Source organism: Schistocerca nitens, chromosome 2 (assembly GCF_023898315.1).
Source record: "Schistocerca nitens isolate TAMUIC-IGC-003100 chromosome 2, iqSchNite1.1, whole genome shotgun sequence".
NCBI lineage: Eukaryota > Metazoa > Arthropoda > Insecta > Orthoptera > Acrididae > Schistocerca > Schistocerca nitens.
In genome coordinates this window covers 901,448,107-901,465,707 of record NC_064615.1, presented here as the reverse complement: position 1 = coordinate 901,465,707, position 17,601 = coordinate 901,448,107, and the positions used below count along the sequence as shown (strand labels likewise).

The window sequence follows — 17,601 nt, the reverse complement described above, 5'->3', positions numbered from 1 at the left end:
ATCTGTCTCAGCGGGTTTTTTAGGACCCAAGTTAGTGATTCGCTGTCAGATCGTTTTGAGCAGGAGAATGGTGTCCTACAGGGCAGTGTTTTAAGTGTTACCCTCTCTGCCATGGCCATAAACACTATCACGTCTACGGTGCACAGTCCTGCACAGTGCTCCTTATACGTAGACGATTTTACTGTTTTCTGTTCTCCTCCAGTGTTGCAGCAAGGCTGGTTTTCAGTTTTTTGCAGATAGTTGTGTGCGCTCATCTTAATCGTTCTCGACGTATATTTAATTTACCTGTCTTGCATATGAGAGACACCATCCTACATTTTAGAGACTCAGTGAGGTTTTTGGGGCTCATTTTTGACTGAAAATTATCATGATTGCCCAACCTTAGACACCTGAAAGCGAGATCCCTAAAGGCACTGAATATCTTAAAGTGCCTTAGCCACACTTCTTGTCGAGCAGACAGGGCATATCTGCTCCAGTTATACAGGCCTTTCGTGTGTTCGCGGCTGGACAATGTGTGCGTGGTATATTGATTGGCGAGGCCTTCTTATTTGAAGAACATTGACACTGTCCACCATGAGGTGATAGGCTAGCCATTGGTGCTTACAGAGCCAGTCCCAAGCTCTGTCTCTGTGCTATGGCCAGGAAACTGCCCCTCATCATCCGGCGGCAGCTCCCCTTGGTGTACAGGTAGGTAAGTTCCTCGCAGTTCCGGCTTCAACTGCATACCGTACTGTTGCTCGTCTACCTTTGGAACGCCTTTCCTCCAATCGTCCACGAGCCACAAAGCCGTTCGGGATCCGCGTGCATCGTGTGCTAGTCACTCGGTGTGCAGCAAGTACAACTTCAAATCTATGCTTTAAACCGTCTGCCGCCCTGGTTACTGCACAGGACCAGCGTAATTTTAAATTTAGTGCAGTACGAGACAGACTGCACTCCTGCTTCTTTTTTGAGTGATATTTTCTAACATTTTATGTGATCACTACAACTTTGTTGCTGTCTTTACGGAAGGGTTGAAGCAGGGGGGGGGGGGGGGGGGGGGTGACTCAATTGGTTGCTCTGTCGTTTTACCGAATTGTGTCCCCAAGGTCCTGTCTTCGACGCAAAATTACATGCGATCTTACAGGCTTTGGAGCAGATGAGACGTTCTCCCAGTGCTAAATTTCTTTTCTGTTCCGATTCTCTGAGTGCCCTCCACTCTCTCCAACATTTATTCCCAGCGGATAAAGTAATCCAGACTATTCAGGGTGACCAACTACGACGACTGGGAAAGGAGGTGTCTTTCTGCTGGGTACCATGGCACATTGGTGTTGCGGGTGAACGAAAGGGAGTGTCGTCATCCTCAGTTATTTCTCTGTGCCATCCCCCTGCATGCTATCACCTCGCTGTTGATGTACAGAGTTAGGTCTCGATGGGAAGACAAGTGGCTGGAAATGACTGACAGTAAGTTCCATATACTGAAGCCCACAACTCGGACCTGGGGTACCTCCTTCCAGCCAAGTCGACGGGACGAAATCCTTCTTATTCGTCTTCACATAGGTCACACCCTTATGATGCATGGCTTCTTATTCCAGTGAGAGAACCCTCTAATGCGTGGTGCTCGTGGCATACAGATAATCGTGCGCCTCATTTTATTGGAGTGTGTTTTATTTTCAGACAGCGCGCCACGATGGATTTGCCGACCAATCTGTCCTCAATTTTAAGTGACATTCGAACGAATGTGTTCGAATTTTAAAGTTTTGTGAATTGTCTAGTATTCTGCTCGAGATTTTAGGGGAATTGTATTAATGTGTTCATAGGGTTATTGCCTCACCAATGTATTTTTGTAAGTAGGCAGCCAGTAACATTTTCCTGTGCCTTTCCTTTCACTCCCTGTCGTTTTTCTTGTTTTAATCCCCTGTACAACAGATTTTAGTATTTCTTCATTGTCTCAGAGCGTATGCTAACATTTCCATATTTTATCCACATCTGTTTCTTTTAAAGTGTGGAAGTGCCACGCCCTCCACACCCTCCACACCCTCTTTTCCTTCTCCTTTCTACCATAATTCTAGCTTGTGCTTTGTCTATAATGACCTCACTGTTCACACTACATTGAACTCTAATCCTCCTCCTATCATACGACATGTTGGTTAGAACACATATTACAACAGAACATTTCAGAGTGAGTAGGTACTGAAATCTTGATATAAGCAGCTGGATAGGTTTTGCAACTATATTCTTCATATAATTTTGTGATACTGTGTGTAATACATGTATAATGTATCCACAAATATTGATAGGCATAGGTACAGCAACTAGAAGCACTGTGTACTGCATAACAGTACTTAACATCCGTGAAAGATGTTCCACCCTTCCCACAGAAAATATTTCAGACTAAATAGACTTGGCCACTAATGTACCTGAAGAGCAGCCTAAAGCATTAATTGGTGGCCAAGTCGCTCTAGTTCAATAATGATTTTGCTTAGCACAGTCAAATGGTTTACATCTCTCTAACTGAACCACATATCAACATAAAATGAATACTTTTTGATACATGGCAGCAATATACCTTCAGTGCATTCATGCGACATGTGTAAGTAAACTCTGAGAAGAGTTATCGTCTAGTTGATGCTTGGCTAAAATATCCTAAGAATAATCTTAGGCACGTAGCTGTGCAGATGTTTGAAAGTTCGTCAATACCTTTATAATTCATGTGAAAATGATAACTTTTTGAAAATGATGACCTTTTGTTTTATTTCACCTTCACCCTTGACGAACGTCTCACTTAAGGATGTGTGGAAAGAACATAAGCATATTAGCTATTTTGTAAATATGTCTTACATACTTTTGCTTTCCTGCCGTGTCCCACACATTCGAGGATCTATTCGCTACGGGTCTACATAACAAACAGCGGATACAGGAGATAGTGCACAGAATAGTTTAATGAGCTGTGTCTCCATAAATACAATACTATGTTACAGGGAGTAGGGGTGAGGGTGGTTGCGGCGGTCAGATGTCGCCGGCGCCCAGCAGCAGCGCGTTGAAGCGGCAGTTGTCGAACTCGTCCGTGTAGGCGGAGGGCATCGTCCCCTCGCAGCTGGGGCCCAGGAAGTGCAGCAGCGCCAGGTCGTGGCAGTCCACTTGCTGGTTGCCGTTGCAGTCCTGCAACACGGACATACAGTGTCACAAAAGCCAACAGAATTGAACATACACTGATGGAAAAAATTGCAACAACAAAAAATAATTAACGCACAGTAATGAAATATCGTGAATGACCCGCCAGGTTAGCCGAGAGCACTAATGCGCTGCTTCCTGGACTCGGGTAGGCGCGCCGGCCCCGGGTCGAATCCGCCCGGCGGCTTAACGACGGAGGCCAGTGTGCCGGCCAGCCTGGATGTGGTTTTTAGGCGGTTTTCCACATCCCACTAGGTGAATACCAGGTTGGTCCCCACGTCCCGCCTCAGTTACACGGCTCGCAGACATCTGAACACATTCGCACAATTCCATGGATTACACTAGACTCAGACAGTTGGGGTACACTAATTCCGTCCTGGGGGGTACGGGGTGGTGGCATGAAGGGCCACCCCTTAAATTAACCTAGCCAAATACGATTAACCATGCCGATCCTGCGTCATTGCGGGAAAATGGCACAAGCAAAAGAAAGAAAAGAAAGAATGAATGAAATAAATACATTTGTCTAGGTGACATCTACTGGTACTTAACATAATAAGGCCACAGGCTATTTTAAGCGCGAGACAAGCCACGCAAATGTGAAATGCTGTTACATTAATAGCCTGTGTAACCACCAGACTGTTAAATGCAAGCATGCAAACGTGCGTACAATGCGTTGTGCAGCTGCTAGATGCCAGTCTGTGGGATGGAGTTCCATGACTGTTTCAGTTGGTCGGTCAATGCAGGGACGATTAGTGCTAGTTGTGGATGACGCTAGAGATGTCTCCCAATGATGTGCCGTATGTGCTCGATTGGTGACAGATCTGGTCATTGAGCAGGCCGAGGAAACATATCGACATCCTGTAGAGCAATTTGCGTTACAGCAACGGTATGTGGGCGAGCGTTATCCTGTTTGAAACCCCTCTGGAATGTTGTTCATGAACGGCAGCACAACAGGTCGTATCACCAGACTGACGTACAAATTTGCAGGCAGGGTACGTGGGGTAACTGCAAGAGTGCTCCTGCTGTCATACGAAATCGCACCGCAGACCATAACTCCTAAGCAAAACACGGCTTTTACTGGAAACAACAGAGCTCTCGCTTGATACCACTAAACTTGCAAATGGTGGTGGTTTGGGGTCAGTGGAATGCACGCTATACGCGTCTGTCTCTAAGCTGTCCTCTAAGTAACCAATTTGTAACAGTTCTTTGTTACATTGTGGTACCAACAAACTCAAATTGCTGCTCCGATGCAGTACAACGCGCCAGAGCAATAAACCGAACACGATGGTCTTCCATCTCTGTAATGCCACGTGCCCACCCGGTTCCCAGATTTCTTGCTAACATGCATTCTCATGCAAACATGCATTGCTCCCAGCAATCATCTACAGGGGCTACCAAGTTTTTCTGCAGTATCGCAGAAGGAACATTAAGCTCCTCGTATCCCTATTACATGACCTCGTTCAAACTCAGTGAGGTGCTGATAACGGTGCCTTTGTCACGTTAAAGGCATTCTCGACTGATGTCAACTCACCACGTCCAATTTGAAAGGTAAATAAACCTCACGATCATTACAGCGTGTATTTAAAGCAAACCTGATCTGCGTCCTCGTAGTGGCGCTAATACCCCACTCCAGTGCGACTGGCGTAAAATTCGAAGAGAGACCATCTTGCAGTTGTAGAAACAAGTCTACCAACTTTTGTTTTTGTCGCACAGTTCCTCCTTGGTGTTGCAATTCTTTTCCCGTCAATGTGTTATAAACAGACTGTTTAACATCTCACACATTGATTAACAAAAATAATGAGTAACTTTGTCATATCTCCACCATCGTCAGTCAACATTGTCGTTAGCACCATTAAGATTACCATATCAATCGTCATTGTCATCGTCGTCACTGATGTTAAACTCATCACCATTCTCATCGTCATAATCATTCAGTCCTTGTCGATACTATTATTGTCATCATAATCATCATTATCGTCCTTGCTGATATCATTATCATTGATGTAGTCATCACCACCAACATTACGATCATTATCATGGTTGTCACCATTTGTCAAAGTTACCAGTTCACATCAACTTCACAGTCACAGTATCAGTCAATATAGTCATTACTGTCACTGCTGATATTTCTATCACCATCAACATTATTGTCCTTGAGGATATCATCATTATGATTGTCATAGTCTTCATCACCAGTATCACTGTACTCATAGTACTGGCATCATTTGTGATCATCAGCACAACTAGCAGTATCACTTTTATAATTATGATAGTCAATATAAGCACTATCAACGCCACCGCCAGCAGTTGCATTGTCATCAACAGTAACAGCATTATGATTATCATCATTATAACTGTCAATATCATCATCATAATAGTCAACATTGTGATCAGCATCATTGTCATATTCATTATCATCAGTACCGTTATCTGCAAACTCACTACTGTCATCATCATCATCATCATCATAATCATCATCATCATCATCATAATCATCATCATAATAATAATCATCATAATAATCATAATCATAATCATAATCATAATCATAATCATAATCATCATCATCGAAAACGAAATCGATTTGCAACAGAAATACAGTTCCCTATTTCGACTACCAACGGTGGCCCTCCTTTTGTTACTAACACTGGAGTGGTGGTCATGGTGTACGCAACTGCTGAGTCCCCATTCAGAAGACTTCAACATTCGTTTCATTCAGTTATGCGTCCTGCCTACCTCAATTTCATTTTCATTACAGTGAGAATGGCTTTTATCACTGCCGTAAGACAAAACTGATAGTACAATCTGATTATAAACTTTCCTGTTTCATGGATACAGGAAAGATAGAGTCTGAAAAACTATTTATTTTACCAAATGCATTCCAGGACACTTTCATGTCTGTAATTATTTACTTACCGTCCATCCATCCTTTACACAGTACACCCAGTGGTTCTATCAGTTCACTGTAGGCCACACTCTTTTCAGTGTATTTTAGTCGTGACAAAACTGATTTTAGTGGTCTATATTCAAATCTACTCTTTTCAGTTACTCCAGAAGTAGCTGCAATCTATTTGCACTTGACGCAATCACTACAGTGTCACCAGCGATACGAAGGCATTTCAGATAACTAACATTAATGTGTATTCCTTCTCGCCCTTCCTAGTTTAGAGTACTCAGAACTGCTACTATGACTGCTGGGAATAATACTGGTGATACATAATCACTTTTCTCAGTCATCTTTAGATTCTGAATACCGGCTGTTGTGATGGAGTCTAATGTACCACAGTGAATATGGCAGCAGACTAATTTGGGACCATTCTACTGAACGAGACTATAAAATTACACTTTAAAAAATATTTATTTTCTGGTAGGAGGCAAATTGACGTTTTCAGTTCATACTGGGCTTCGCAGGAAAGATGTGATGAATCGTGTTTATTTGGGTTGACTTCCTCTAAACAATACAAAACTAAATAGTAAACATGTAACGTAAAATATGAGAAAATTCGCCTGGTGCCTCTTACGAAATATGTCTGGTATATACTTTCGATGACATCGCTCACCTCCTGTCAAGCAGGAACTGAAGCTCTGTTACTTTCTACGCCTTTAAGTTTTTGACAGATATGTTGTTGGCGTACTGGCACATTAATGCCTTTGGTGTAAGAGTGCTTCGCGGGTGTAAAGCGATCTTCAGGGGTCGTTTCCAGCTGTAAAACCGACGGCAGGCTGTTTCAGGTGGAGGGCCCACTGGGAGACAGCCGGGCATCTTCCGTAGCGGCCCCTTATTGTTAGAGAGCCCACAGAAGCGACACGCAAGATGGGTTGCTAACCTCCTTTCAGCAGCGCGGAGAGAAACATCGCCAGCGGACAGGAACATAACAGACTTTCCAAATAAACACGGAACTACTTCGCCAGCCAACATGTAAGAGTGTTCCACCAATAGGAACATCTATGACTGCTGTAGCACTCCGCCGACCTGGCTTTAGAAGCACGCCTAGACCATCAGACCGGCAGCGTTCTCCCAACCACTAGGAACAGCTCTGTCCAGTACTTACGCCGGCCCTAGCCTCGTATTCACTCGCGATAGCCTTGTAGTAGCACGCTGAATTTTGTAGAGTATTTTTGTTCAGTATTTTCTTCCATTGTCTTGTTCCCTTATCTGTTTTGCTGCCACGGAGTTGAGGTTTTTTTTGTTTGGTTTGCGTTTGAAACTTCGTCCATGCCAAGAAGGCGTTTTCTCATTAATTGTAATAAAGTGTGTTCAAACTGACTGTTAGTTCTTTCCTGCCGACCACAGGACACTACAGCACCAATGAACACAGCGATGGACAAACAGCCAAAATAAATTTAATAATAGAAAAAGATCAAAAATAGTTAAATTGAGAAGCACCGGCACTTATTTGAAGCATACTGAAAATTCGGAACAATGAATACAGTAATACACCAGACATCAAATCACCCAAACACACACAAACAAGTAGCAGTTAGATACACGCTCCAGATATTGCACACAGTGCCACTAATCATAGACAACTAGCAAAATCAAGTGAATACCAGAGTACAAAAATCCAAAAACAATGCATCCCAAGAAAAGTTAGTAACAAACATGGACAACAAAACCACAAACAGATAAATGTAAACACTCAGCTGTAAGGTCAATACAGAATGCGGAGTTCATCCTACTGAAAACAGGAAGTATCGTTTATTGTGAACCTGTTTCCATCCCACTGGAATTTTTCAGATAATGGAAATCACATCCTGTCCGTCAGCAGATGTTTACTAATACTATTGGAGAGAGACCCTGAACTCATGCATGTTGAGCAGGTGTTTTGGATTTAGGCAGAAAATGAGGCGCTGACATTTCGAGGACTGAACATAGTGACAGTAATCGTTATGTAGAGCAGTCGTGCATTCCAAGTTCCGTTTGGAACTTGCCGCTCTTCAGAAAACCAGCTCTCATGGCGGTACATGTCCTTGCGTTTCTTTGATTTGTCAAGAGCTGCTCATACAAGTCGTTTGTGAGCCGAAGGTGACAGATTTTGAGACGTAAGGCCTTTATTTTGTTGTTGTGTGTGTGTGTGTGTGTGTGTGTGTGTGTGTGTGTGTGTGTGTGTGTGTGTCATGTAGCCACTTGCGATAAGTTAAACTCACGCCTATTGTCATCTAGAATAAAAATTAAATTTAAAAAACCATTAGTCTGAATGTGAGAATCTCTTAATATTATTTCAATGTATTTTTTGTGTTTGTTTCATTTTCCATGGACAATATAGACAAACATAAGTAGCGAAACGATCATTTGAATCATCAATATTCTGACTGGTTTGATGCGGCTCATCACCAATTCCTCTCCTGTGCGAACCTCTTCGTCTCAGAGTAGCATTTGCGACCTATGCCCTCGGTTACTTGCTGGACGTATACCAATCTCTGTCTTCCTCTACAGTTTTTACCCTCTGCAGCTCCCTCTAGTACCATGATGTCTTGACAGATGTTCTATCATCCTATATCTTCTTCCTGTCATTGTTTTCTATACATTTTTTCCTCACCGATTCTGCGGAAAAGGACATTCCTTACCTCATCAGTCCACCCAATTTTGAACATTCGTTTGTAGCACCACATCTCAAAAGCTTCTTCTCTCTTCTGTTTCAGTTCCAACAGTCCACATTTCACTACCATACAATGTTGTGCTCCAAATTAAATTCTCAGGAATTTTTTCCACAAATTAAGGTCTACGTTTTGACAGCAGTAGACTTCCCTTGGTCAGGAGTGCTCTTTTTGCCAGTGTTAGCCAGCTTTTGATGTCCTCCTTGCTCCGTCCGTCGCTGGTTATTTATATTAAATTTCTCGCTGTTCTCATTTCTGCTCCTTCTCATTACTTTCGTCTTTCTTTGATTTACTCTCAAACCATATTCTGCACTCATTAGACTGTTCATTTCATTAACCGCATCCAGTAATAAATCTTCGCTTTCACTGAGGATAGCAATGTCATCAGCGAATCTTATCGTTAATAACCTTTCACCTTTAATTTTAATTCCACTCTTGAACCTTTCTTTTATTTCCGTCACTGCTTCTTCGATGTACAGATTGAACAGTTGAGGTGAAAGATTACATCCCTGTCTTATAACCTTTTCAATAAGAGTACTTCGCTCTTGGTCTCGAGTCTTATTGTTGCCTCTTCCTTGTCGTTCATATTGTATGTTACCCGTCTTTCCAGTGACTGGAAAAATTCACACTTCATCCTCGTTACTAGAGGCGTCACTGAATAGAACCACAAAACTTTAGGCCTATATTGCTGATGTCAATATGTTGAAGTTCGGAACACGTTTGATGCTAGCGTAGACCTTTCTGGAGGCCCGAAAATCTCCACTGTAGGAATCGTCATGGATTGTGCAAACAACAATAACATGAACCCTAGCTCACTCTGTCTGTTCACGAGACGCAGACTGTTGTGTTCCATTAGTTCCGGAAGGCTTTCGATTTAGTTCCGCACTGTCGTCTAATGAACAAAATACGAAAGTACGCAATATCACACCAGCTTTGTGACTGAACTGAAGAGTTTGTAGCAAACAGAACAACACATTCTTAACGGAGAGAAATCTTCAGACGTAAAAGTTGCTTCGGGCGTACTCCAAAGGATTATAATAGGGCCCTTATTGTTCACAGTAAATATAAATGACATAGTGGATAGCGTGGGAAGCTCCATGCTGGTCTTCGTGGATGGCGCTGTTGTACACATAGAAGTTTTAACGCTACAGAATTGTAGCGAATTGTAGAAAGACCAGGAGAATCGATGTCTGCTTGAGGGAGTGGCAACTGAACCTCAATAAACAGATGTAAAGCATTCCGCACAAATAGCTGGGAAGACCCGTTACCGTAAAATTACACTATTGTGGAACAATCGCTGGAAGCAGCCACATACATTAAACATCAAGTATGCCTATGGAACGAAGTGGAGCAACCACATACAACTATTCGTAGGAAATACACTGGAATCTTCTTTAAGTGAAGTCTACCCACGAAGAAGGTAGCTTACGGAACCCTCATTCGACCAATAGCTCAATAGTGCTCGTCAACTCCGGACCCATACGCAATACGGTTGGTATAAAAATAGATAACAACCAAAGAAGAGCAGCGCGTTTCGTCACAGATAAGTATTAAAGTGTCACTGAGATTATCTCCAACTCGTGTGGCAGACGTTACAGGAGAGACATTGTGGATAAAGATGTAGTTTACTATTAAAATTCCGAGAGCGTACATCCCTCGAAGAGTCAACCAACGTCGTGTTGCTTCCTCTTACGCATACCTCGTGGAAAGACGAAGAAATTAAAATTAGGGAGCTTGGGGCTCACGCAGAGACTTAAACGATTGTCCCTCCCCCTCCCCTCCCACCACATCATTCTCGACTGTTAACATGTAAAGGGGGAAGTAACAGTGGCACACTAAGTATTCTCCGCCACACACCGTAACGTGGCTTGCGGACAATGGATATATTTGTAGACGTAGATGACATAGAATGTGTTGATACCTTACAATGACATTATGCCAGAGTAAAATATTTTGAGAACTCTGTGGCTAGAAACGGAGCATTCACATTTTTCACGTGGCCGTGTCTTTTAAATGTTTTTATAGTTTAAGTGAATAATTAGAAATAACGATATTTAAAAACGAAATTAATAACAGTCATAAAACTGCCAGATGTGTGAAATCTTTCGAGGTTTGAAGACACAAAGATTCCTGAAGATTATATATAGGGAGAAATGGCTAAAGGTGGAGGAAAATTAATACAAATGAAAAATTATTTACAGAATGTGAATCTTCATGTTTTCACAGGGTATCACTTAATATATAAAATTGTGAGAATTTAGCCTTAATGCAATTCTGTTATCTGCCAATATTTCGACTGTCAAACGTTCAGCCATCTTTGGAGCCATCCCTCAAGACACGATAAAGAACTCCCGTTCGCCTAATGGACTGGCAGTCAGCTAATAGCGCATCTGAACACGGATAATCCTGATGGAAGAAATAACACACGGGCAGAAGAGAGATACGCTACAGCGATGCCTCTTCTCAATGACGATGTATCACAAACTCTGGTCTTGCCTAAGAGACTTAACTAACAATTGTCAGTGCCGGGTTCTATATCCAATCAAAGTAAAACCATCATCACAGTTAATAAAATCACTCGTCAAAAGTATTTCGATGACTACCATAAAATCCGAATCCGAGAACAATGAAACAAATCTAGGCTTTCTTATATACTGCGGCTTGTTCATATATGGTGCAGGACAACTCCAGATAAATCAGGCTGAGGCAGGGGTCTACAGCGCCAGCGTTGTGCGTAACGTTTTCGACCTGTTCCCATAGTACGTCCGAAATACACTGAAGAGCCAAATAAACTGGTACATCTGCCTAACAGCGTGTAGTGCCCCCGCCAGCACGCAGAAGTGCCGCAACACGACGTGGCATGGACTCTACTAATGTCTGAAGCAGTGCTGGAGGGGACTAAACAATGAATCCTGCAGGGCTGTCCATAAATCCATAAGAGTACGACGGGGTGGCGATCTCTTCTGAACAGCACCTTGTAAGGCATCCCAGGAATGCTCAATAATGTTCATGTCTGGCGATTTTGATGGCCAGCGGAAGTGTTTATACTCAGAAGAGTATTCCTGGAGCCAGTGTGTAGCAATTATGGACGTGTAGGCTGTCGCATTTTCCTGCTGGAATTACTAAGTCCGTCGAAATGCACAATGGACATGAAAGGATACAGCAGATCAGTCAGGATGCTTACGTACGTGTCACCTGTCAGAGTCGTATCTAGACATATCAGGGGTCCCATATCACTCCAACTGCACACGTCTCACACCATTACAGAGCCTTCATCAGCTTCAACAGTCCGCTGCTGACATGCAGGGTCTGTGAACTCATGAGGTTGTCTCCATACTGACATGCAGGGTCTGTGAAATCATAAGGTTGTCTCCATACTCTTACACGTCCATCCCCTCGATACAATTTGAAACGAGACTCGCCCGACCAGACAACACGTTTCTAGTCATCAACAGTCCAATGTCGGTGTTGACGGGCTCAGAAGAGGCGTAAAACTTAGTGTCGTGCAGTCATCAATGGTACACGAGTGGGCCTTCGGCTCTGAAAGCTCGTATCGATGTTTCTTTGAGTTGTTCGCACGCTGACACTTGTTGATGGCCCACCACTGAAATCTGCAGCAATTTGCGGACGGGTTGCACGTCTGTCACGTTGAACAATTCTCTTCAGTCGTCGTTGGTCCCGTTCTTTCAGGATATTTTTTCGGCCGCAGTGATGTTCGAGATTTGATGTTTTACCGGATTACTGATATTAACGGTATACTCCTGAAATGGTCGTACGGGAAAATCCCCACTTCTTCGCTATCTTGGAGATACTGTGTCCCATCGCTCGTGCGCCGACTGTAACACCACGTTCAAACTCACTTAAATATTGATAACCTGCCATTGTTGCAGCAGTAACAGATCTAACAGCTACGCCAGACACTTGTTGTGTTATATAGTCGCTGCCGACCGCAGCGCCGTAGTCTGCCTGTTTACATATCTCTGTATTTGAATACAGATGCCTGCATCAGTTTCTTTGGCGCTTCAGTGTATGAAAGTCCATATTGATAGGGAATCTTATGCAGATCTGTCTTCCCTAGAATCGTATCTTCCTTCACAGAGTCAACGAGCTTGCCTGTGGTGCTGACAGAACAGTAACCGTGTCTTAGTGTTTGGAAAGGTTACAACCAATTTTTTAAAGAATAGATTCCCTACGAAGTATAGTGCCAGGGACTTCAACACTTTCTGTTCAGCTTCTTGAGGTAGGAGACACGTCTTCGGTCTGAACTACTTTAAACTTCTATAGTGGATAGCCTTTATATTTTCCATAAAATATTTTTCAGCTGTTACAGTTTCAGTTCTTACTGAAGATGGTTCTTATCAGAACACATATGTGCTTTGGACACAAGTGTATTCAAGATACCGCTGGCCGGCCGGAGTGGCCTTGCGGTTCTAGGCGCTGCAGTCTGGAACCGAGCGACCGCTCCGGTCGCAGGTTCGAATCCTGCCTCGGGCATGGATGTGTGTGATGTCCTTAGGTTAGTTTGGTTTAAGTAGTTCTAAGTTGTAGGGGACTGATGACCACAGCAGTTAAGTCCCATAGTGCTCAGAGCCATTTGAAGCAAGATACCGCTGGTGTTGGTCTCCACAGGATGGTAACAGCCGTCCGTATGTGTACGTTTGGTAAAGACAGTGTCCGATGGTGCCGTCAGCTTTGAGGTGAACCAAGACATCCAAGAAAGAGTGGCGTCTGTCCTTTTCCAGATTCATGGTAAAATGGATGTTCTCATGAATGGAATTTAAATGGTCCAAGAACTGAAGACATTTCTTCTAGTCATGAGGTCACACTTTAAAAGTGTGATCCACAAATCTCCAAAAGACGACTGATTTAAAACTTACAGACGCCACCGCTTTCTCCCGAATATCCTCCATAAAGAATTTGGCCACGAAGACGGACAAGTGACTTCTCATGGCAACCCTTTCAATTTGTTCATAAAATTCCTTAGAGAATAAAAAATAAGTTGAGAGTAAATGTTGAAAGAAAGGTAGTAATCTGATTATTAAAATTTTATGGAAAAGAGAATGTCTGCAGAGGACCCCAATTATTCTAAACTTGAATAATGCTATTATTTTAGCACCGATCCGACACAAATTTCAACTGTCACTAAACGTCGTGTACCCGCGGGCTACAGACGCAGCACGCGGTACAGCAGAGTCAGTGTGGTTGCCTGCGTAGCAGGCGTATGCTGTCCGTCACACACACACACACACACACACACACACACACACAGAGAGAGAGAGAGAGAGAGAGAGAGAGAGAGAGAGAGAGAGACGTCTACTCTGGAACTCAATCTCTTTCACACTAATGCCGTATCCTGTTTGATCAAGGTAGTCGTTTATAATCTGAACACCAGCTAACTCAACAAATAAATACTGATTACTACAAAACATCTACCATTTGGAGATTTTTGTGTGTAATTAAAACGTATGGCTTCTAAATATCTAAAGAAAGAGCCATTTCATGATTTCTGTTGCACATATATTGAACAACTAACTATTTACGTCGATAATTATTTTGCAGTCGCTTTGGTAGATAGTGGAAGTCCGGCTGCATACGTCTGACCACAGTAAAATTAAGATATCGCGGTGCCATGCATGTACGTCCGAAGGAACATTGCATCGTGACAGGTGCTGCAATATCGTACTTATCCGCCGACACCTGGAAGGCGACTTTCAAGTTAAAGGTCTCCCCTGTACGGGAATATACATAATGGATGCACGAGTACAGCTTGTAGACACATGGTTGACAACGTATGAAAGTTTGGATCTGGCTCTAAATCGTACTTGGGTAGCCAAATGGTAGGGCGACTGTTCGCTATGAGCGGGAAATCCGGGTTCGAGTCTCGGTCCGGCACAAATTTTCATTGTCGTCATTCCATTATATAGTTGATGGTTATCCATATTCGCAATGGGACATAGGCCTGTACCTCTCAGTGATCCCTTCTGAATGGGTTGCCATAACGGTCACAGGTAACGACGTTTGTGAGCAGCAGCGACTGTACTACCTGTAGCTGTCCCCTCCCACTACCACACCATTCACTTTCACAGGCCCGTCACGTCCACACATTTCTCACAGTTTGCGGCACTGGTATCACATTAGGGAGAGGGAGGGGGGGGGGGGGACTCAGTCTCTGTCTGGCCATTTACACTGGCCATATGGCCATCTTTACTTATATTCTCAGGGTTTTTGTTCAATCAGTTATGGTAAATGACAGGACGTTACACTCGAGAACTACTCAACCTATTTCTCCCTTTCCATGTCCTGTCCGACCTTGCGTTCCGCCTCTTATGACCTCGTCATAGGAGCGGATCCAAGGTGGGAGGTATGGGGTGTCATGGGTGTCATGATTGCACCCCCCCCCCCCCCGGAAAAAACAGAATTTGTGGAAACTTGAATGTTTTTACACACATCACTTTCGAATCTTCTCGGCTAACTTTCGAAGAATAAAGTACCAAGAAAACTCAGTATATAAAATGTCAACGAACGGAAGAAAGTTACAAGCTATGTTTGACATAGGATAATTTTCAGTTCAGTTTGATAGGGTTCCGTCCTGACAGCTTGAGTAAAACATTCCAGCCAGCAAAAGACACTCATTCCTAGGTTGCCCATGCCTGCCGCCGACAACAAATTCGACAAGGTTTGATAGTTCACGAGTGTCACGGGCAAAACACTGCATTTGAGCGAAGCAAGGGAGAAAGGGAAAGACCTCCCACCCACCTCCCTCCCAACTTAAAAAAGGAACGGAAGGACTGACTTCCCGAAAGAAGGCGGAAACGATCGAAAGGGACAGCACTCCTCATTTACACTCTCAAATAGCAATAATCTGCCTACCTGTGTCCACAACCTTTGTGCTAAACGAAATACTGGTAGGGTGAATTCACTCTTCGAATTTACACCGCGTAAATTTTAGTGGTAAGAGTTTTCTATTATTATAGTTCTTAAATAAATTTCTTGACACGCACACTTCTCAAATTATTGGGAAAATGCCTTTGCGTGTGCTGTACTTCTCTGAACTGCAATTTTTACGTCTACAACAGTACTCCGCAAGCCACTTGACGGTGTGTAGCGGTGGGTGCTTCCGGTACCATTAACTATTCCGCCTTCCCACCTATCCCCTCTTTCCCTGTTCCACTCGCGAATGGCGCATGGGAAAATGATTGGCACCAAGTTTCTATATTAGTTCTAATTTCTGTTTTTTATCGTGGGAATTTCGCGAGATGTGGTGTTGTGGTGAGGCACTGGCGTCGGATGTTGTCTTTCAGCATCCCTAGAGATGTCGGTCGATCACGATACACTTGCGACTTCAGGTAACCCGAAAGCCAATAATCGCACGGACTGAGGTCTGGGGACCTGGGAGGCCAAGCATGACGGAAGTGGCGGGTGAGCACACGATCACCACCAAACGACGCGCGCAAGAGGTCTTTCACGCGTCTAGCAATATGGGGTGGAGCGCCTGGTTCTAATAAAACCCCATGTCATTCCAAGCATGTGTGTCAATTTTTACCTCTCTATCTACATTATTCCGTGGTTTATTAAGTTTTCAAATTTATACTGACTTTTTTATCACCCGGTATGTTGGAGGAAGTAATGTGTTTTCCGACTCTTTTGGAACTTTTGGTGAAAGGATGTATTCACAAGAAGTGTAAACAAATAATAATTATTACATTAAAACGTTTTAATATTTTATTATTATAAAAAGTTTTCATTCGAAGGCAGTGAAGTCTAGAACCTGTATGCGTATCAGGCAAAGTCGTCGTGAGCATAGAGGCAATTATACCATCGACACACCAGATTTTTAGTAAAGCACCGTGTCCGGATGCGTGAAGAAATCCGTAACTGCCTAGTGCGAAGACTTGTCCGATAGGAATCGTCGACCATTGAAAGCCTATTTTAAGGGACCGAAGCCGTATTAATCGTATGGGGATAGGGAGGCAAAACTTCTCCGTTACTACTTGCTGTAGTGGACGTGGGCTATGCACGGAACATCACAACGTTGGTTTTCTATAGACATGCTGCTTCATAGAAATTCTTGTCTCCGATGTATGTCTGCCGATATTTGTCCTTCGGCAACCAAAGAAAGAATAACAGCATGTTGAGCTTGTTCGGAAACATTTAGTAATAACATCATAGTTCACGCTTCCTCTTTTACCGCACGCACGAATGACACACTAATCCATTGTCCACATGTCGGTGCTTATACATCCGCATCGGTGGCGCGCTGCATTGCATATTCGCCGCAGCAACGCTCTCAATCGGAAACTTGTTAGTCGCCCCCGTACATTATAATCGTAGTCATCTGTGGCGTAGTAAATATGAGGACGACGGCTAGTTAACTTTAGACGGCCGTGAAAGGGGGGGAGGGGGGGGGAGACTGTAATGCACTGTGATGCCCCCCTACAATCTCCAATCCCAGAACCAAACTACTCACCCTCACCAGGCTCGTCGGCGACTAGATGTTAAACCCTAATCTTTCTGCGTTCCTTCTCAGAAAATGCTTCACTAAATTTTGGCCCCATTAGGAACAGTGAATACGATCTTCTGATCCAGTTGCAGTCCCATATGGCATCGTCCACTACATCACACCCGAGTGATCAGCAGTATCCACACACTTAAAAGAAGTGAGGGTGGGGGGAGTAGACGAAGGACAAACGTATGGAAACTTCTATATTCTACCTTCACAGCCAACGAACTGGACAATATTTACTTAACGACACGTTGGTAACAAAGTAAACCTAATTCCTTTAAAAAATTTTAAGATAACTTCGTGAATCACTAGAGTAAACATTTATGCATCACACCTCTGGTCGTATTTTA

At 43.4% G+C, this 17,601-nt stretch overlaps 1 protein-coding gene across 1 annotated transcript in view; it reads right to left on the bottom strand.

Moving 5' to 3' along the window:
• Positions 1-2,711: 2,711 nt before the first annotated feature.
• LOC126234698 (lysozyme-like) overlaps positions 2,712-17,601 on the bottom strand; it is a 100,012-nt gene continuing 85,122 nt past the window's right edge. The window contains exon 4 of the mRNA XM_049943439.1: positions 2,712-3,138. Coding sequence (XP_049799396.1) covers positions 2,986-3,138 — 153 coding nt within the window. The 3' untranslated portion in view covers positions 2,712-2,985. The remainder of the gene's footprint in view (positions 3,139-17,601) is intronic.